The sequence below is a fragment of the Vombatus ursinus genome, unplaced genomic scaffold, assembly GCF_900497805.2.
Source record: "Vombatus ursinus unplaced genomic scaffold, bare-nosed wombat genome assembly UNPS02009770.1, whole genome shotgun sequence".
NCBI classification, from domain to species: domain Eukaryota; kingdom Metazoa; phylum Chordata; class Mammalia; order Diprotodontia; family Vombatidae; genus Vombatus; species Vombatus ursinus.
Window position 1 is genome coordinate 9,782,382 of NW_020949548.1, and position 23,051 is coordinate 9,805,432.

The 23,051-nt window shown below is 36.6% G+C and overlaps 1 protein-coding gene across 3 annotated transcripts in view; it reads left to right on the top strand.

Moving 5' to 3' along the window:
• BTBD10 (BTB domain containing 10) overlaps positions 1 to 23,051 on the top strand; it is a 93,907-nt gene that overhangs the window by 44,132 nt on the left and 26,724 nt on the right. For all 3 annotated transcript variants that reach the window (XM_027852672.1, XM_027852673.1, XM_027852671.1), the window contains 2 exons: positions 19,411 to 19,607; positions 21,875 to 22,160. In XM_027852672.1, coding sequence (XP_027708473.1) covers positions 19,411 to 19,607; positions 21,875 to 22,160 — 483 coding nt within the window. The remainder of the gene's footprint in view (positions 1 to 19,410; positions 19,608 to 21,874; positions 22,161 to 23,051) is intronic.

Sequence of the window (23,051 nt, forward strand, 5' to 3'; positions counted from 1 at the left end):
ATACGTATTTGTTAACTTTTATTAGAGTAATATAACTGAATAATACCTAAAGATATAAATCTTAGGTTTCTAAACTCTTCATTTAAAATATTATACATTCTTGAATATCTCATCTGAATTTATGCTAGATAAAGAACAAAAAATGGTAGTAACTTTTTTGGAGGTAAAGGGGAGAGTTACTAAGCTTATTGGAAAAATGGCAAAAGTAAATATTAAATAATTCTTCTTGGTGTTTTGAAGTTTAATCCTACTATGGGTTGGGTAACTTGCAGGTTGGGCAAACTACTAAAGTCTAGAAGTTTTCAACATTTCTTTGGTATCAGAGTCCACTTCAGTGATCTGATCCAAAGCACAGATTTCGGGGACATAGTTATCCCTCCTTTCTCTTTTTTTTTCCCTGCAATTTGATGGAGATACCTTTCAGAGAGCCTCTCTGGAATTCACTTAATCAAATGAGTAACTTATCCTGTGATTTTGTTGTGGAGCTTCTTACTAGAGTTCTTGATGATATCCTCATATATGCTCTTTTTTGTGTGGAACTTGTTGCCCAGGCAGGTATAGTACTTTTTGATGATAACCTTCTTCATGGTCTTGGTCTGAATGTGACTCTTACTAACTCTGGGGAATGAAGGGAAATGACGCTTACTTTTGTAATCAAATTTTATCCACCCAAACAATACATTTAGTTTTTTTTCTTAATTCTTTGATGCTTAGCAACAGGGATAGAGACCCATAGGAAAAAAAAAAGCAAGTGCTTTGTACCATCTGTACATCTCTATTGCCTTTTCTAGTTCTCTCAAATTGTACTTTGAGGGTAAGGTAGATAGCTGTAGTATTCTTAGCTACATGGTGAAAATAATTTATAAAAGATAAGTGTTGTCACTGGGGGAAGTGGAAAATAGAATTCTTTAATAAAGGTTCTTATTATAATGTTAGAGATGAGCCTTAGTTTCCTTAAGGGTAAAGAGAAATGGTTGAACTAGTTTATTTCCAAGGGTCTTTCCAGCCCTGACAGTCTGTTTTTATAAAATATAGTATTTACTTTGAATTATATGAACATTAAAAATTGTGATTTTCCATTTTTCCCCTTCAAGAAATTAAACATCTAGGGGCAGCTAGGTGGCGCAGTGGATAGAGCACCAGCCCTGGAGTCAGGAGGACCTGAGTTCATATCTGGCCCCAGATGAAACACTTGACACTCACTAGCTGTGTGACCCTGGGCAAGTCACTTAACCCCAATTGCCCCCAAAAAAAGAAAAAGAAAAAGAAATTAAATATCTAGAGGCTTGTTTTGCTATAGGAAAAAGTCTTGTCTAAAACTGCATTTAATTTTTTAAAAAAATTATTTTAGATCAGTCTAGAAATGCTAATTGTTGCCTTTTAAGATAATTGTGTGGTACATTTTTTGAGCACAAAGGATTTTTACTTACATTCTTATGTACTTTCTTTTCAGTAGTCCTGTAAGAGAATTAATATAAGTATTATTCCCATTTTAAAGAAGATGATATTGAGGCTCACATAGGTTAAGAGATGTATCTTAAGTGTTATTCTTAGTAAGTAGTAAATCTGATACTCAAATCCCAAGACTAGTCTTTAAATTTATTTAATTATTTAAACTCTCATTTTCTTTCTGAGAATGTTTATAATGTCTCTTTTTTTTTAATTGAAGTACATATTTTTTCATTAGTGTTAGGCTGAGGTTTGCAAGATATAGCACCTTGAGTTGCATCTTGAGAAACTTTGCTCTTCAGAACACATTATTGCTTTCCCTCCTATGGTTTCTGGTGAATGCAGAATTGTCTTGTGTTATTTGAATTTACTTTCCTTTATTTTTGAAGGTCTTTTCCTGGTTGCTTGCGGAATTTGTTGTTTGTCATTGTAATTGGGTTTTTTTTTTTGGTTGTTTTTTTTTGGGGGCTAGGCAGTGGAGTTAAGTGACTTGCCCAGGGTCATACAGCTAGTAAGTGTCAAGTGTCTGAGGCTGGATTTGAACTCAGTTCCTCCTGACTCCAGGGCTGGTGCTCTGTTGACTGTGCCACCTAATTGCCCTGTCATTGTAATTGTTAAATTTAAGTACCATAAGTATTGAAATTTGCTGCCTAGGATCTTTTCTTTTATCTGGAGGCATTCTTTCAGTTCTTTTCATTAGCATTTTGGTTTTTGTGTTCAGAAGTTCTTGATAGTTTTCTGTATTATTTTTTGCATTATGGTGTTCAGATTTCTTTTTACTTGTGTTTTTCTTGGACACCTATTATCTATAAGTTGTCTCTTTACAATTCTTTCTTTGAAATAAATTTTGCTTCCATAGAGACACATTTTCTTTTCATGTCATTGCCTTTTACTTCTCTTCCAGATCAACTTTCACTTCATGTATTTGTTTTCCCAATCAGTTATTCTCTTTTTTTTGTTTCTTTAATGAGACTTGTCACCATAGATTCAAATTTTTTTGTTGTGTCAATTATTTCTATTATACAGGCCATGAATTTTGCTTTAACCATTTTATTTATTTATTTATTTTAAACCATTTAGGAGCATTCTGTTGTGATTCCTTGCTTTCTTGGGAATCTACAGGGTCCTGTGCGTCATCAGATGTTGGTTTATTTTCCATTGTCTTGAAATACTTATTCATGCATGTTTGGACTGTTTCACCTGATTTGGAGACCATATTCTTTTCTGTCATTAATATCATCCTTTTTGATTTATCTGTTCTCAAGGTATTTAATTGAGTTTTCCTCCTGAGATTTTTGGTAATTTCAATCTTTTTCTTTTTTTTAATTCCATCATTTAAGTTTCTGGTTCTCTTTGATGGCAATTTTTCTTGGGTTCTGGACCTCAAAGCTGTTCTGACTTCCCCCCATGCTGAATAACTCAGGTTTTGCTTCCCTTAGTTCTTTCTTGAAGTAACTTCTGGAGATCAAAACTGGCCTCTGCTAAATGCTGGGCTTTTTTTCCTTAGGTGTAGTGGAGTGCCAGCATAGCCACACACATGTCCTGCCCTAGTTCTCTTCTGTTCTTCAGTTCTTTGGCTGAGTTTTCTTTCAGCACAAGAGTATTGCCTTGCTGTTCTTCCAGCCTGAGTAAGCTTCTGCTTTTTGGTTTTCTGTCACTGGGAAGGAGGGTGGTGGTAGAAGTGCGTTTTATTCTAAGTCCATTGTGGATTGCCTTGTGTAGCTCTACTGTTGGGAGTGTGGTTGTGGGAGGTAGAGTGCTGAGAAAGTGCATTATGGGTAAAGGAATTGTCCTCTTTAGTGTTCATTAAATTGTTACCTTGTTTGGATTCTTGGTGTCCTAGACTACTGTGGAGACCACTGATACTACTTTTGTCCATAATTCCAATTTTGGAGAGGTTTAGAGATTATGAGGATCAGAAAAGTTCTCCCATTTTGTTAGTCATGTGATATTCCTTTTTAATTTATAGAAAAAGGAATGGAGAAGATTCTTTTTTTCCATCATCAGTCGTTTGGAATTGTGGTTTGTTATTGAATTGATCAATTCTTAAGTCTCTCAAAGTTGTTCATTTTTTGTAATACATACATACATACATACATATATATGTATGTATATAAATTTTTTTTTTTGGTGAATCAGTTGGGATTAAGTGACTTACCCAGAATCATACAGCAGTAACACACAGTTATGTGTCTGAGGTTGGATTTGAACTCAGGTCCTCTGTACTCCGGGGCTGGTGCTCTGTCCACTGCGCCACCTAGCTGCCCCCAGTTTTTTGTAATATTATTGTATAGATTGTTTTCTTGGTTCTATTCACTTGACTCTGCATCAGTTCATATAGGTCTTCCCAGTTATCTGAAACTGTCCTTTTCATGTTTTCTTGTAGCACAGTGTTGTTCTGTCACATTCATATGTCAGTTCTCTAGCTGATGAGAAAAAAAATCTAATAGGAATAAATGCTAAAGGTATGAATTTAGATTAAAAAAAAAACAGCAGCACAAATTAAATTTCAGGAAAAAGCTAACATTTTAGATATCTCCAGCATGCTGTGATTTCCAGAAAAGTTAATGTGATTACAACTAATTAAAGTGTTAATGAAAATGTATGACTAGGGTTAAAGACATTGGAAGGATTATACCTTGATTTTAGTCAGGTTATATTTGGAACTATGTATTTACTTCTAGGTGCCATATTTATAATAACCATCTTCAACAATTTGAAGTCTTTCAGTTAAAGGAGAATCAGACCTACCTTGTGTACCTCTAAAAAGCAGAATTAGATAGAAGCAGGAGTTACATATAGGAAGAGACATTTTCGGCTTAGTATAAATAGAGCTCTTACAATTAGAGATGTCCAAAATTGGAATGGCCTGTCCTATAATGTCTTGAGTGTTTTATTGGATGTGATTTTTTTCTTGAGCTCCTCTTTCTTTTATCTGTCTTTATCTTTTTATGGTCTGTAGTGTATTTTAATGATCTTATTTCTGTTTTGTACTTCTGTTGATCTTTGTCCAGATCCTCTTCACTGTGTTTCTTCCTTCTGGTTCTGGATTTCCTTACATGACTATTTTCTTATAACTTGGTAGAGAAATATAAGCATTTTCCTTTTCCCCTTCCCTTTTAGCTTGAAGATTTTTATTATATTTTTAAGACTTTAGGGGGTATGTGTATATGCATGTATCCATATGGACATTTTTGGCCCTTTTAAAAAACATTGCTGTCACTTCCCAATAGATCAGCTTCCTTTTAATAAGCTACAATAGTTAAGTTAACAAACATATTGACCATTTCCCTGTTTTGGGCCAGGTTGTCACCAGCCTTCTAGTCAGTTTCCCATCCTTGATTTCTCACTCTCCATCACCACACATATTCAGTCATTTTCCAAGTCTTGTCATTTCTACTCCTTATTTCCATTCATATGACCACACTCTAGTTCAGGCTTAGTTCTCTCCTGTACTATTGTTTTAGATGCCTAATTGATCTCTTCTCTTCAAGTCTCTTCCCTTCTCCAGTCCATCTTCCCCATAATTTTCTTAAAGCATGGGTCTGACCACTTCACAGCTTAAAAAGCTCTGTTGATTCCTTATTGTTTCTAAGAAAATGTACAGACTTCTCTCTGTCATTATCTCCAACCCACCTTTTCAGGCTTATTATATATTACTTTCTTTTATACACTGTTTACTCCATCCAAACTGCCTTAAAAAACAAACAAACACCCTGCAAAACTTCGTAAAAAAATGTAGCCAATTCCAATATATGGAAAGTAGAACAGAAAAAAGAAGACTATGTGAAGCTACAAATTTGTATTATATACAGCTTACCTTTTTAAAAATTATTTAATTCACCATATCCCTTTCAAAACTGCCTTGTCTGCATTTCCTTTCAAACTTCCTTCTAACCTCTTCTTATAAAAAAATGTTCCAGTACCTCTTTTCCTCTTTTTTTGAGGGGGGGAAATTATTGCTAGTTTTCTAACTCCCCCAATCTCTTCCTCTAATTAAAAAAAAAGTCATAATCCTTTTGAAAAATATATGTAATCAAACATAATAAATCCACACATATTTGCAATGTCTAGCAACGTAAATCTCATTCTGCATCACTTACCCGAAGATGAATCATTGTCTTCCTGAGTAGTGGTTGGTTAATGCATTGGTCAGAGTTCAGTTCTTTCAAAGTTTTCCTGTTTATTGTTGATAACTGTATAAATTGTTCTCTTGGTTCTGCACAATTCATGCTGCCTCAATTCATACAGGTCTTTTCAGGTTTCTCTGATAATGTTCCTTTTGTCATTTCTTATAGTGCAATAATATTCCAGTACATTAGTATACTGTAAATTAGTTCAGCCATTCCTCTGTTAATGGGCATCTCCTTTGTTTTTGTTTCTTTACTATAACAAAAGAGTTGCTGTAACTATTTTTGTGCATATGGATCCTTTTCTTTTTTTTTTAATTAATAAATTTATTTTTAGTTTTCAACATTTACTTCCACAAGATTTTGAGTTCCAAATTTTCACCCCATCTCACCCCTCCCTCCACCCCGAGGTGGCATGCATTCTGAATACCCCTTTCCCTAGTCTGCCTTCCCTTCTATTTCTTCCCCCCTTCTCTTATCCCCTTCCCCTTCTATTTTTCTGTAGGGCAGGATAGATTTCTGTAACCTATTTCCTATATTTCTTATTTCCCAGTTGCATGTGAAAACATTTTTTTAAACATGTGTTTTTAAAAGTTTGGGTTCCAGATTTTCTCCCTTCCTCCCTCCCCACCCACCCTCATTGAAAAGGCAAGCAACTCAATGTACGCTATACATGTGCAGTTATGCAAAACACTTCCATAGTAGACATGCTGTGAAAAACTAACTCTATTTCCCTTAATCCTATCCTGCCCCCCCATTTATTCTATTCTTTCTTTTGACTCTGTCCCTCCTCCGAAGTATTTGCTTCTGATTACCCCCTTTCCCAGTCTGCCCTCCTTTCTATCATCCCCCTACTCTCTTGTCCCCTTAGGGGAAGGCAGATTTCCATACCCAACTGAGTGTGTATGTTATTCCCTCCTTAAGTCAAATCCTATGAGAATAAGATTCACTCATTCTCTCTCACCTTTCCCTGTTTCCCCTCCACTGTAAGAGCCTTTTCTTTTCTGTTTTTTTTTTTGTAGGATAATTTACCCTGTCCTACCTCTCCCTTTCTCCTTCTTCTAGTATAGTCCTCTCTCACCCCTTAATTTTACTATCCAGATATGACCCCTTCATTTTCAACTCACCCTGTGCCATCTATCTATCTATCTATCTATCTATCTATCTATCTATCTATCTATCTCTCTCTCTCTCTCTCTTGCTCTCGCTCTCTCTCTCTCTTTATATATATATATATATGTATATACACATACATAAATTTTTTCCCTCCAACTACCCTAATACTGACAAAGGTCTCATGAGTTATAAATATCATCTTTCCATGCAGGAATGTAAACAGTTCAATCTTAATAAGTCTCTTATGATTTCTCTTTCCTGTTTACCTCTTCATGTTCCACTTGAGTCTTGTATTGGAAAGTCAGATTTTCTATTCAGCTCTGGTCTTTTCATCAAGAATGCTTGGAAGTCCTCTATTTCACTGAATGACCATTTTTTCCCCTGCAGGATTATACTCAGTTTTGCTGGGTAGGTGATCCTATCTCCTTTGTTCTCCAGAATATTATATTCCATGCCCTGTGGTCCCTTGACGTAGAAGCTGCTAAATCTTGTGTTATCCTGATTGTGTTTCCACAATACTTGAATTGTTTCTTTCTGTCTGCTTGTAATATTTTCTCCTTGACCTGGGAACTCTGGAATTTGGCTACAATATTCCTAGGAGTTTTCCTTTGGGGATCTCTTTCAGGAGGAGATCGGTGGATTCTTTCAATTTCTATTTTGCCCTCTGGTTCTAAAATATCAGGGCAGTTTTCCTGGATAATTTCTTGAAAGATGATGTCTAGGCTCTTTTTTTGATCATGGCTTTCAGATAGTCCAATAATTTTAAAATTCTCTCTCCTGGATCTATTTTCCAGGTCAGTTGTTTTTCCAGTGAGATATTTCACATTGTTTTCTAATTTTTTCATTCTTTTGGATTTGTTTTACAGTGTCTTGATTTCTCATAAAGTCACTAGCTTCCAATTGCTCTATTCTAATTTTTAAGGAAGTATTTTCTTCAGTAATCTTTTGGACTTCCTTTTCCATTTGTCCAATTTTGCTTTTTAGGGCATTCTTCTCTTCATTGGCTTTTTGGACCTCTTCTGCCATTTGGGTTAGGCTATTTTTTAAGGTGTTACTTTCTTCAGTATTTTTTTGGGTCTCCTTTAGCAAGCTGTTAACTTGCTTTTCATGATTTTCTTGCATCACTCTCATTTCTCTTCCCAGTTTTTCCTCAACTTCTCTTCCTTGCTTCTCAGAATCCCTTTGAGCTCTTCCAAGGCCTGGGACTGATTGATATTTTTCTTGGAAGCTTTGGATGTAGGAGCTTTGACTTTGTTGTCTTCTTCTGGTTGTATGTTTTGATCTTCTTTGTCACCAAAGTCAGATAATATAGTTTGACTCTTTTTGCGCTGCTTGCTCATGATCCCAACCAGTTACTTGAGTTTTAAACTCTTTGTTAAGGTAAGAGTCTGTTTCCAATGTGGAGAATGTACTGTCCCAAGCTTCGGGGGTTTGTGCAGCTGTTTTCAGAGATACTTCTAGGGACCTGAAGATTTTCAGTTCTTCCAAGATGCTATGATAAGGGGTGAGGTGTTTTCTCTCCACCGCCACAACAAGCTTCATCACACCAGCACTCCTCCTTGCCCCAGGACTGCCCCTCAGAACTGTGACCCAGATCCAAGCACCGGCAAAGCAAGAGATTCCAGCCTCAGCACTGGCAAAGAGATCCTTGCAATCCCTCTCTGATCTGCCACTGGATTCCTCCTCAGTCTGTGGGCTGGAAGCTCAGGAAACAGCTGCTGCCCTGGGGGCGGCTGAGACCTAGCTCCTTCTCTCACCGCAGTCACAGACTTTTCCCACTTTCTAAGTTGTCTTTGACGTTCGTGGGTTGAGAAGTCTGGACACTGCCACAGCTCCCTGTGATTCAATCCTATGAGGCCTACTCCAGGTTTGCTGCGGCCTGCACGCCCATGCCGAACTGCGCTCCTCTCCCCGCCTGGCACTATATACCTTTCCCACCAGCCATCCAGGTTGTCTTGGGTTGGAAATTTGTTTTACTCTGTTTTTTTATGGGTTCTGCTGCTTTGGAATTTGTTTAGAGCCATTTTTTATAGGTATTTGGAGGTGTTTGAGGGAGAGCTCAAGCAAGTCCCTGCTTTCCCTCCACCATCTTGTCTCTGTCCCCCTTTTCTTCTTTCTTTGATCTCCTTGGGATTTAGGCTTAGTAGTGATAGCTCTGGGTACAAAGTTGTGCATGGTTTAGTGATTTTATGGTCATAGTTCCACCTTACTTTCCATAATAATGCACAGTTCTATGAAGAGTGCATAGCTTCACCTGTCTTCCTACAATTCCTCCAATAATTTATCATTTTCCTCTTTTGTCATCTTTAGTCAACATTTATTAAGCACCTACTATGTGCCAGGCACTGTACTAAGGCCTAGGGATACAAAAAAAAGACAAAAGACAATCTCTGCCCTAAAGAAGTTCACAATCTAATAGGGGAGACCACAAGCAAACAAATATGTACAAACTATATACAGGATAAATAGGAAATAATTAAGAGAAAGAAGGCATTTTTCTAATTGTTGGTGATATGGAACATTTTTTTTTTCATACAGCTCTTGAATGCTTATCTTTCTTCCTTTAGGAATTGTCTGTTTTTATTCTTTGACCATTTCCCTATAGAGGAATGACTCATCCTTATATATTTGAATCAGTTCCTTATGTATTTTGGATATGAGACTTTTCTCAGAGACTGGCTGAAAATTTTTTTTTAAATTAGCTATTGATTTTGTTTGTGCAACAAATTTTAATTTAACCTTATCAGAATTATACACATTATTTCCTGTTATCCTCTCCATCCTATATCTGGTCATGAACTCTTCTCTTAGCCATAGTTACAAAAGAAATTTGCTTTGCTTCTTTACTTATAATGTGAACTTTTATATTTGGATTATGTATCTAGTTGGAACTTGTGGTGGTATATGGTATGAGATCTTGGTATGGTGGTATATGGTATGAGAACCTAATTTCTGTCAGATTGTGTTCCACAAATTGGTTTTTGTGATGTTCTTCAAATGTGACACTATCTCTTGTCTCTCATAAGCTGTCCTGTATGCCAGGAATGCCTTCCTTCTTTATCTCTGCCTTCTAGAATCCCATTTTCCTTCAAAGCTCTGTTCGCATACTGTTACCTATGATTCCCTGTGTGAGACCTCTCTGAATCTCCCTAACTGCTAATGTCTTCTCCCTCAAGTTGCCTTGTTTTTATTCTGTATATACTTTCATATGTACCTATTGCCTTCCCCTATATTAGCTCCTTGAAGGCCGGGAATATTTTATTTTTGTCTTTGTATTCCCAGCACCTAGTTCACTGTCTAGAACTTAGTATGTAGTTAATGTATGCTTCTTGATTGTGTATATTGGTGTGTCTAATAATGTATGGCCTCTTTCTGTACCTGTAGTTAATAGCCTCTCTTTTGAGAAGAGATGATGAGCTTGCTGTCAGGATTGATCAGTTTTTATCTATATCAATAGTGTTAATTTCCTTTATGTTGTTATAGTCATTGTATAAATTATTATCTTATTTGCTTTCTTTGTCTGGTATCAGTTCTTAAAGTCTTCCCAAATTTTACTAAATTCTTCATAATCTTTGTTTCATTGAGAAGGAAAATGTTCAGCTACATTTGTATACCACAGTTTGTTCAGCTATTGCTCAGTTTGATGGGCATCCACATTAACTTTCTTCTAGTTCTTATTGTTATAAATATTTTTGTATTTTTGCCTTTCCTTCTGTTTTTTACTTTCTTTAGGTAATTCCCTGTAGTAGTTTTGCTGAATTGTGGGTTTTTACGGTTTAGTGACTTATAGTATAGTACCAAATTTTATTCCTGAATGGTTGAATTAGTTCGCAAGCTCCATCAAGAAGATGTGCCTATCTATCTTAGCCTACTCCTTGCAACAATTAACATTTTCATCTTTGTCCTCTCAGGAAAGCACACTTCCTGACATCTATTAGGAACAGCCCATGCTTGGATTGGTAGCCTGTTGTTGCTATATTCTAAGCTATGGTTCAGAAATTCAAATCCTACCATTCTCAGTTACTATTTCTTAACCGTCTTGTCACTTGTTAGTGTTGTGGATGAATTTTGGTGCTAGATAAGCCATGAAACATTCTGAACTATATTCAGAAAATACTGGGCTCTGAGAGGTCAGTTTTATGACCTAGACAAGGGACCTGGTTCTTGAAAAACATAGCCCAATTTTCTGCTGGAACTCAAAAGTATTCAGAATAACAGCTAACAGAAAACATCAATGCTTTCCTTCTGTAAAATCGGGGTATGTCTGAATATAATGGGTACTTTCACATACTTCAAGAAATGTACTAGAACTATAAAAGGTCCAGAGAAAGTAGTCTAAAATGAACAAAGGAGTTAGGGAAGTGCATGTGAGGACAGATCTTGAACTTAAAAAATAATTTTAAAAAATGGTATTTGATTATAGACTCTTACTATTTTAAAAATCATTCTGGGAGGGGAAGATTTGAGAGACACCAGGATGGGTATGGGCATGGACTTATTTACCAAATCCCAGAGTACTGGGCAACATCCATAGAAGTTTACGCTAGATTGTTGCCCTATCATCTAGAGAAAAAGCAGTGTTCCTGGAAGTTTTAGAGGGGCAGATAATAAAATAAACATTATTTCATGCCATTGTTAGTCTGCTTTTGAACTGGTTATCCCAAACAGGAAGATATAGGTTGAAAATATAACTTGAGTAAAATCTGTGACTTGGTACCTTGAAGTTTGGCAGTTAGGAAACTATTGATGCTGCTAAAAATGAATTCCTAATTGGTGATTACCTTTGCTATTGTGTGTAAAATGCTAAATTCATCATAAGCATCAACCGTCACACGGTAGGTTAAGTGCTAACTAAGTCTTGGAATACAAAGAAAGACAAAAATGTGATCCTTGTCCTCAAGGAGCTCAAATTCTAAGGGAGAAATAATGTGCAAACAACCACAAACATGCAAGGTATACATACATATATGTTGTATAAATGGAAGATAATCTTAGAGGGAAGGCACTAGCAGTGGGTGTTGGAGTGGGTGGGAGGCAAAGGTCTTTTGTAGTAGATGGGGTTTGAACTGATCTTAAAGGAAGCCAGGAGTCAGAGGTGAGGAGGGAAAGTAAAGAGATAGCTCATGGAAAGTCACAGAGTTGTTGTGTAAAGGAAACTGCAAGAAGACCAGTCCCCCTGGAAAGCAGAATACCCAGAATTGGGGAAAAAGGTGTAAGAAGATTGTCCAGGTGGGAAGAACATAGATTGTAAAGGGCTTTCAAAGCCAGAGGATTTTATTTATCTTTGATCCTGAAGATAACAGGGAACCACTGGACTTTATTGAATTTGGGAGTGGGTGGGGAACAGGGACAGAGATATGTCCGGACTTTTACTTTAGGAAGATGTCTTTGGCAGACGAGTGTAGGATGGACTGCATAAAAATTATCAGCTTCATACATGAAAAATGGGTGCTTGCTTACTGTTGAGGCAATTAAAACTTGGCAGCAGAAGGAATTGCAGAAATTTTTTCTGCATTTTCTTGGCTATATCCATTCTTATTCTCTTCTTTTGCCCTTTCTTACAGGATGAGAAGTCCATGTGTACCTACCCTAGTGTTTTTGCTTTTGTTTTTTAAAGAGCAGATAGCTGTATAGGGATTTTTGGTACTTAGTAACTATGAAGAAAACAACTATTTCAAGTATAGAGGCAGAGAGATCCACCAGCAGGCTGTAGCCTGCACCAGAGTAGCAGCTGTGGGAGTGGAGAGAAGGGGACATACAGAAGAGATGCTGCAAAGGTAGAAATGATGACGTTTGTAAACTGATTAAGTGTGTGAGGTGAATGTGAGTGAGAAGTTGAGGGAGGTTGTAAGCCTGGGTAGTTTGGAGGATGATAGTTCCCTTTACTGTAATAAGGAAGTTAGTAAGAAGGAAGCCTTTTGGGCAAAGATGGTCAGTTATATTTTGCTCAAGTTGAATTGAGATGCTTATGGAACACCCAGTTTGAGATGTCCAGTAAGCAGTTGCTTAGTTGGTGGCAAATAGCACCAACTTGCCAAACGCTAAGGATACTAAACTATAAGACAGATGATAAAGGCTCTTTGTGCATTCAGAGAGTTTACTGCTTTAGTTGTAGAGATGGATTTACCCCTAAAAATGGTAATAATAACAACATAGTGTGGAAAGTGAATACTAAATGAGTTATATCAGATAGTGGTCCTGCAATAGTTGTAGAGACAGAATCATCTCTGATGGCTGGCCTCGTTGGGAAAGATAAACAGAGCAAGAGGGGTGTTTGCACCAGTTTAAATGTCTTGCCTAGGATGATAGTGGGAATATAAAAGAGTAAACCAATGCAAGAGACCATTACTAATACAGAATTGACATGCTTTGGTAAGTTTTATGGCTTAGGGAGTCAAAGACTTGTCCAAAGCTTATGACTATAGTTGCAAAATTCAGCCTGATTAAATGTTCTTTATTGAATTAATGAAGTAGTTAGCATTTTTAGGTGTTTTCCTTTTAAGTGCCAATGATAATATTTGAGTGTTCTTTTCTAAAAGTCTATAAAATGAGTACTTTCTCCTATAAAAGAAGACTTCTTAGTCAGTGACCAAAATAAAATTCCAAATCTTTTCTCTACTACTAGGTTGATATAAGCTGGATAGGATTGGAATTGAAACTGAAAAGCAGATTGAAGTGGTCACTGATGGCAAGATAATGGAACAGTTTAGGTGCACTATCCCAGAAAAAGCCATTTCAACAATTCACTTAACTTTATAGAAAGGAAATCCAGGACGTTATAAACCTAGAATTCTGTATCCTTTTTTTTAATGAGAGACATTGATATTTGCTGTCATTTTTATAGGTTTGAGGTTACAAGGCAGGCACAGGAGAAGATTTTTATATCCTCCTGAGTTCCTTAACAGCAATTAGGGTAAGCTGCCAGTAAGTGAAGAGTTCTGCCTTGATCTGAAAAGTTAGTCTTTGCAGAACTATGATTAGTTAAAATAGATTCATTTTCCTCCTTCTTTACCTACCTTACACTATTGCTTTTGACTATCAAATGAAATGCTATATATAGAGTGCTTTGCAAACCTCAAAGCACTATATACTTTAGCTGTTGGGATGTTTTCAGTCTCCGAGGCTTCCATCAGTGCACATTATAACCTATTCATGCCTTCTCATTCTATGCAATTCTTGCCTGTCTTCTCCCATAGAACCTCCATAGGGGATCCATCTATTTGGTAGAAGCAGTCCTCTGTATCTTTTTGTATTTTATGTTTACCACTATAGTGTTGGGACTTCCATCCGTTTCCTCTTTCACCACACTGGCTCACCTCTTTTTCTGATCAGACATTACCACTCAGTACTCTGTTTGCCTTTATTGAGCTACATGCCGGTGAACATGTTCAGCACTTGTCTAGATTGGACATTATGGCTGAACTTAGCCAGCAGTGCTTACGTGACTTAAATGGTCACCTTCACACACAGAAGATGGGTCCTTTCTTAACAACAACAACAATAATAGCTAGCACTTATATAATGCTTTAAGGTTTCCAAAGCACAAATATCCATCTCATTTGAGCTTACTGTTTAGTGGTATTAAAACCTGGCAGCACGAAGATTTGTAGGAATTATTCCTGCATTGACTTTGCTTAATATTATTCCTTCTTTTGCTAAATCTTGAGTAAATGGATAAGTAAAAGTCATAGTGTACCTACCCTCAGGTTTTGTTTTGTTTTGTTTTGTTTTTTTAACAGAGATACACAGTGATTTTGGTACTTAAATATGAGGAAAATTACTATTTCAAGTGAAACATTTAAGTGCCAACTCTTATCTGGAACTCAGAACACTTGAATAGGTTAAATAAACAACTTCTTTTTGTTGGGGGGGAAGATCTATTTTTATAAGAGACAGTTTGCAAATGAGTGAACAGATACCAGGTATTCCAAAAAAGAAAATTCTGGGGTATGTTCTAGGGCCAGTATTTATACTTAATTCAGTTTCTTATACCTAATACATCAACATCATAGTTCATATAATAATGAGCACTCTAAAGCACTTTATAAAATTGAAAGGAATTTTGAGTCATTAAAAATTGCTCATGTAATCAACATAATTTCAGTAATGAGTATAATTAAGTACTTTTTAAGGATTTACTTAAATACCACTATATGTATAAGAATACTTCATATATATTCATTGTTGTAGGTACCGTTATTTCCCTGATTCAGTTTTTAACTCTTCCATGACTTAGTAGACAGTCATTGAGAGTTGTGCAGGTGAAAAATTCATTGTCTTACATTCTGGTGGTGAAGCTTCCCATTTATAGCCAGGCTGCTTCTCAGATGGGAGGCATATAAGTGACTAGTACTTGAAGCTTTTCTACCTTGGCATAGGGCCTTTTCGAGTTTGTACTCCACGAGACCCGGCAATATTTGTTATAGTAAGTGGAGACAGAGAGCAGAACGTATAATAGATTACTGGATAGAAAAGTCAGGAAACCAGAGCTCACATCCTCTCCTCTGAGTCTCTGTTTCCTGAAAATGGGGATAAAATTTGTAGAATTTAATTTGTAAGATTGTTTTGAAGATCAAATGAGATATGGAAAGCAGGTGCTTTGCTAACCTTCAGGTGTTATGCTACCAGCTTGACTTTGACCAAGTCATTAACTTTTCCGAGCCTATTATCTTCATTTGATGGGTATTTAATTTTCATGTATACTTATCTCATCTCTCAAGTGAGATTATAAATACTACTTAAGGATAAGGATACCATATAATTTCCTCACCATAATGCTAGGTGTATTGTGTAGGTATATAAAAACTTGTTGAGTGTAATATAGACTTTATCAGAGCAACCAGTTCCCTAACTCTTCTGGATACTAACATATAGAAAGCAAAATTGATTTACTACTTGACTCTGCTGTCCCCATCCCTCCTCTGTTCCTACCTGATTGACTTCCACATTTTTTGACTAGGACCTGTAATTTATAAATCCCCGAGGAAATGTTGGTTTGCCAAAGCCATCTCACCAGCATTATAATTGGAAACTTGGAATATCTGTTTTTCACCTTCTATGTTACCTCTCATCAGCCTCCTTTCCTCATCATCCATGGCCTACTCTTTAACCAGGGGCCCAACAGTAGTCAGTCTGTCCAATATTTAAGTGCTAACTATATGCTAAGCATTAGGGACACAAAGAATTACGAAAAAACAGTTCCTGCTCTCAAGGAATTCACAGATTTTAGGGTTGGATGTCAATAAGTGTTTATTAGGTACTTACTATGTGCCAGACATTATGCTGAGACCTGGGGCACAAACACAAGAGTGAAAGAATCCCTGCTTTCAAGGAGCTTAAATTCTAATGGACGAAACAGTGTGAACACATGCACGTATGTGTAGACTATACAATATGAGTACAAGGTAGTTTTTTTAAATTTTTTTAAATCTTTATTTATTTATTTATTTTAGTGAGGCAGTTGGGGTTAAATGACTTGCCCAAGGTCACACAGCTAGTACGTGTCAAGTATTTGATGTGAGGCCAGATTTGAACTCAGGTCCTCCTGGCTTCAGGGCCGGTGCTCTATAAGGTAGTTTTTAGAGGAGGTTTTCTAGCAACTGGTGGGACCTGGAAAGAAGATCTGAAGAAGGTGGTTTTTAAGCTGGGTCTTGAAGGGAATTAGAGGCACAAAGATAGGGACATGCATTGTGGTATATGTAGAAAATTGAGGAGGCCTTTATGACTGGGGGAGTGAAATGTAAGAAGACTGCAAAGTTATGAAGGCTTTTAAGGGCCAGGCAAGAGAAGGTACATTTGATCCTCTAGATGATAAGGAGTCACTGGAGTTTTTTAGTGGAGAAGTGATATGATATCATGTGTACATTTTAGGAAAATCATATTCTGTTTGGGACCTCCTGTTTTCTCTTTATATTCATTCTCTCTTTTTTTATTTTATTTTATTTTTTTATTTTTAGGTAATTGGGGTTAAGTGACTTGCCCAGGGTCACACAGCTAGTTAAGTGTCAAGTGTTTGGTCTGAGGCTGGATTTGAACTCAGATCCTCAGGGCTGGTGCTCTATCCACTGCGCCACCTAGCTGCCCCTCTTTATATTCATTCTCTTGGTGAACTTATCAATTACAAGGATTCAGTTATTTCTTGTTGATGACTCCCAGATGTGTATATCCAGTCCCAGTCTTTCTTGATCTCCAGTCTCTTTTCTCGTCAACTGGTCTGCTTGATATATCCCCCCGGAGGACCTACAAGCAGGGTGTTATGATAAATGTTTTAACATCTTTTATATCTTTTTTACATCTTTTACAAATGTTTTAACATCTTAAAACACAATTTTAAGTTTAATCTTCATTATTAGCATTTCCCCCATTACTTTATTAAATCTAACAATCAACAACACAAATCAGGCCCTGATTTATAGTGTTTGCTCATTTCCAAGATGTAAATGCATACGCTGAAAATTTAACAGTTGGCTTAGGCCCACTGTGAGCTGGCTATAGCATACCTCCTTTTGATAGGCAATTCAATCTCAACACATCCAAAGCAGACCTCATTGGCTTCCTCTGCTATAACCATTCCTCCTGAATTTCCCCGTCTCTATTGAGGACACTAGTGTCTTTATAGTTACGTAGGGTCACAAACTTTGGAATTATCCATGACTCTTTCCTCTTTGTCTCCCCTCTTATCCTGTCAGTTGCAAAGTCCTATCAATTCTACCTCCATATTCTCTCTCCTCACATGACTATCACCTTAGGTCAGGCCCTCATTACCTTATTATTATCATTTGCATTATTGTAGTACCCTCTTAAATAGGCATAAGTGTCTAGTCTCTTTTTTTAATATATCTTCCATATAGTTGCTAAAGTAATCTTCCTAAAAGACAAATCTGAACTTGTCATTCTCCTACTCAAAACCTAAGAATGGAGAACTTACTGCTCTGGCATTTAAAATCCTTTCCACACTGGTTCAGTGAGGCTTATTGCTGGTGCATTCCAGGTTTTGTTTTTTTTTTTCAATTTCTCCCTTTAATGCACTGTATTCCATACAGACAAGCCTTTTGTTGTTGCCTGAACAGGCTGTCTCCAGTGCCATGAATACCTTCCTTCCACACCTCTACCTTCAGAATCTCTAGCTTCCTTCAAAGCTCAGGCCAAATACCATCTCCTTTTCTAATCCTCTTATCATTAGTGCCTTCTCCAGTGATCATATGTATCTATATATCTATCTATATCTATATATCTGTTTAAATGTTGTGTTCTCCTAGCAAAATGTTAAGTTTTTTGAGGTCAGGGAATAATTTTTATATTTTCTTTGTATCCTTTGCGCAATCTTTGGTACTTAATATTTTTAAAAAGTTATATTGGAGGGGCATCTAGGTGGTGTAGATAGAGCATTGGCCGAGGAGTCAGAAGGACCTGAATGCGCCATACTTACTAGCTGAGTGATCCTGGGGTCACTTAAGTCACTTAACTCCAATTGTTTCCCTCCCCCCAAAAAAATCCTACAGAAGAAAAATTCTATTGAAGTATTGTAGTAGCTTCCAGATTGATTTGGGGTGCTCATTGTTTCCCCCTTTTCCAAGCTCTTCTACACACCATTGCCAGATTAGTTTTCTTTCATTTCAGCCAGTCACTTTACTCTTCATTGCCTTCCTTTTGCATAACAAATAAAGTTCAGATTCTTGAACCTGACATTCAGGAACGTTTTGATCTACTGTGTTCATAGGATCCTAAATTTAAAGCTGGAAAGGACCTTTGAGACCATGTGGTCTGCACCCCTCATAACAGTTACTATGCAGCTAGTGTCAGAGGCAAAATTTGAACCCAGGTCTTCTGACTCCACATGTATCACTTTTACCATTATGCTATGCTGTATTACTCACCTTTTTTCCAAATGCATACTTAATTTTCCTGCCTTAGAGCCTTTATTTACCCTGCTTCTAATTTTGGAATGCTCCAGTCTTCCATCAATTTTTTAAATACTACCCATTCCAAGGCCCAGAAAAATTGTCGATTCTTCCATCAAACCTTTCCTGATTCACTCCTGCTATTTCTTCACAAGCTAGAAGTGATCTTTACTCTGAGCTACCAACTGAACTTTGTTAGCATACATTTACTATTTTGTAATATGTAGTCATTTGTATACAGTGTGTAAGTAACTACTAGATTTGATCTTCATGAGAGCAAGCATGATTTCTTAGGTTCCTTTGTGGCGCTTTGACATCTTAAATACTCAGACATTTATTGAATGAATGAAATACATCAGGCAGACATTTCAGTTGAATGGTGCTGAGAGGTACTTTTCATTTGTTTCATTGTTTTAGTTGTTCTTCAGCAGTCAGTTCTCAACTAGTCAGCCTTAAATCGGTCTGCAAGCCTAGTACATTAGGGATCAACCATAGCCAGAGTTTCTCGGACACTCGGGTTGATTTAATTCTTGTTCTAATTTTGATTCACTTATTGACTAGATGTTTTAACCTTGGTTAAGTGCATTTTCTCTCTGGACCTCAGTGAAGTAATTTTTTAAGTTAAAACTAGATTAGATAAGTGTTCTCCAAGGTGCTCTAAAGTTTAAAGAATCTGTGAACTTCAAAGCTACTTTCCCCAGCTTTGAATAGATTTGGTTTATAAATCTGGAAACTTTTATGTTTGCTTAAATTTTTTTCCTTTAAAGACTTAAATAATTTTAACCTTTTAATAATGGAATAATGTTCTTTTTTAGTACCCCGTCTCGTGTTGCTAAAGGAGGAGCGGACCACACCAAAATGAGCTTACATGGTGCTAGTGGTGGACATGAGAGATCCAGAGATAGACGAAGATCAAGCGACAGATCCCGTGACTCATCCCATGAAAGAGCAGAGTCACAACTCACTCCATGTATTAGAAATGTTACTTCTCCCACTCGACAGCATCACATTGGTATGTCAGAATAACATTCTCTGATTCTTGGAAAAATAGACACTTTTGATTTAGCTTTTCCAGCTCTAGTAATATGGTTGAATTCTTGCCTTAAAATGCATTGTACCTAGCACTTGAGGGTGAAGACCCGTTTATTTCTTCATTGCATCCGGTTATGACAGTTTTTGCTTAGCTAGATGATTGTTGTTTTTAGAAAAAGACAGTTTTAAAATGAACCCAGTGATGAGCTCAGTATAACTAGAAGATCCTCACAATCTGGAATTCTAGGTACTGGTGATAATGGAATTTTGTAAGTGCCTTTTAGCCTTACTCAACTTTATAGATATGAAAATATTTTGAAGGAGATTTTATGCTCAGATATAAAGCAATATGCTTTTCAGCAATGTCTGGAAGAGGTGAAGTGGCTTATAGTGAAACATTCAGAATATTTCCTTTTTTTTTTTTCTCTAGTTTTTAGGCAATTGGGGTTAAGTGACTTGCCCAGGGTCACACAGCTAGTAAGTGTCAAGTGTTTGGTCTGAGGTCAGATTTGAACTCAGGTCCTCCTGACTTCAGGGCTAGTGCTCTGTCCACTGCGCCATCTAGCTGCCCCCAGAATATTTTCTAATCAAGAATTATTACTTTGGATTTGGAGCAGTCATAATGCTTGAGTAAAAAAATAAAGTTAGTATATCAGTTCCAAAACTAGTAAAAAATCCTGCCTTCCTTAGCCATATTTGTTAATATTCCCTATTCCCTACTGTCTACTCCATTTTTGGAAGTAGAAAGTGTTAACTTCCCAGACAAATGTAAAATAATCTAAAACATAGGTGGGTTATCTTTAATCTCAGTGATTTATATTTACATTTTCCCCGGGGGAGTAGGTACTTGTGAGGGAGAGGACTGGAGAAGGAAGGGAAAGATATAGGTGTGTGTCTCTTGTGTATGTATGTGTCGGATGTGCATTGGCTTAACAGCACCCACTTAATGGACTGCAGTTTTTAAAAATTATATATGACCCCAGAGAGTAAAACAAAGATAACATTGTTAGTTAGTGCTTTAGATAATCAGTTTAAAAAAGACTTGAGAATTGTCAGTAATTTGTGTAGAATGTTTGTCTTAAATATAAATTAGGGATAGGGAGAATAGGGTGAGGACATATAACTGGTGAACTTGGTGTTATAATTATGTGATGTTCTCAGGCTATTGTAATATTACCAGCATGATGAAATCTGACAATCAAAACTATTTTCTAGTATTAGAAAGTTCTTTTGGGACCTGTCAAACTAATTATAAAAGTGTAAAGTATGTAATCAGTAAAAGGGACATCCTAAAGATATGTAATTATTAATCAGTGATGTTGTATTAAGTGTTCTTATTAAAATGCCTGATTGTTGGAGAAATTTAGCTAATGCTTGTGAAACTGATCAGATGTTGCTAAATTTGCGGGTCACTATGCTTTTAAATTTCTTATTTAAAAATCTAGATTTCTTTTTTTTTTTTAGAATATATAAAACGTCTAAACTGAATCTTTAGATTTAATAAGTTTTTTTTTTAACCTCTTCAAATGTGAAGTGATTAAACGTTATTCCCAGAAATTGGCAGCGTTGCTTTTCATGAAAAAATCAGAAGGATGTAGCATGCTACCATCTGTAAGACATGTATTTGGTAATCACTTAAGTAGATTTTTGAAAAAGGAACGTGCCCTAGTATCCTTAGTGGATAACTAAATCTTCATTTTATGAAGAGTTGCTTCTTCCATGTGATGCCAGAGCTAATATTTTGAGCATTCTGAGAGATTTTAGTCTTTAGGATACAGCACAGTTAAAATTGATGCTCTTAATAGAATTATCACTGAATTTGCAATGCTTATATTTGCCTGCCATGTGAAAATATGCTGTTCTGTTAGGTACAGAATTATCCAGGTCGGGTACAGCATTAAATTAATGTAGTTCCTTTCTACTATTAGTCTGGTTTAACTGGTACTCTCAGTCTGTGTGAACCATATATCTTAGACCATGGCCAACTCTTCAATTCATACTGACATTTTATCCTGGAGAAGTAACAAGTTGATATATTTTGCATTGGTTTCATCAGAAAAGGTAAGCTAGAATTAATAGAAACTGATTTGCAATGAAAAAAATTATGGTCTGAAAAAATGAGTGTATGCCTTGATGAATCTGAGACTCACAATCAAATTATTAAACACCAAGATTTCTGTGTTTAAAAAATTCTGAAAATACAAAGATATATGTTTAAATTTGTATATATATGTTTTTCTGTTGCAGAACGAGAAAAAGATTATAGTTCTTCCCGCCCAAGCAGTCCTCGTCCTCAAAAAGCATCCCCCAATGGTTCCAGTAGCAGTGTTGGAAACAACAGCAGAAACAGTAGTCAGTCAAGTTCAGATGGTGGTTGTAAGACTTCTGGGGAAATGATATTTGTGTATGAGAATGCAAAGGAGGGAGCTCGGAGTATAAGAACATCAGAACGAGTAACACTAATTGTGGATAATACTAGATTTGTTGTGGATCCATCTATTTTTACTGCACAGCCAAATACAATGTTGGGCAGGTTGGTATTAGTAATAGCTAACTATAAAATAAATTGTTATTTGAAACTATTTGAAACACAAGTGACACTTGTGTTCATGAAGAACATGTATTTTAGTATTATACTTTGTTGTTAGAAAGTTTGCTGCCTGAGGCCGGTAATAGTACAAATTCTTGTCCTGTGGGGTAGGTCTTCCAGGGTCCTGCCTCACTTCCCTTTTCCCTTTTCCCTTTGGTCTTACCCCTTCACCTTGGACCATGGGAGGCCCACAAACTAAAATAGCACCCAGCTGTATACCACAGCGTATCCAATGCAGAGTAGAATTTCTTCCAATCCCTTTTTAATCTGTGCCCAGGCTAACTCTTTAAGGAGCTTTTGTCCCATAGGATTTGTTAATTGGGATATTCTTATATCTGAGAATAGTATTTGTGACTTTGAAAAGGTTACCATAATTTACTCCTTTTTTTTTCCAGAATCAATAATTAATTGTCCTATGATCTTAGAATTGGAAGGAACTTTAGAAGCTCCTAACCTTTGGCAGGAATCTCTTGTCATCTAGCACCTGCTTAAACACTTAAAGTGACAGGTGTTCTCTTCTTTTGGATGTAGCCCATTTCTTTCTTTGACAGCTTAAATTGCTTAGGAAGTTTTTTGAGCCCAAATAAATGTTCCTCTTTATAACTTTTTTTGGGGAGCTACATGGTGCAGTGGGCACTATAGGCACTGGGCCTATAGTCAGGAAGACCAGAGTTCAAATCAGCCGTGATAGTAAGCCACACTTACTAACTGTGTGACCGTGGGCAAGTCACTTAAGCCTGTTTGCCTCAGTTTCCTCATGTGTAAAATGGGCTGGAGAAGGAAATGGCAAGCCACTCCAGTGTCTTTGCCAAGAAAACCCCAAATGGGGTCACG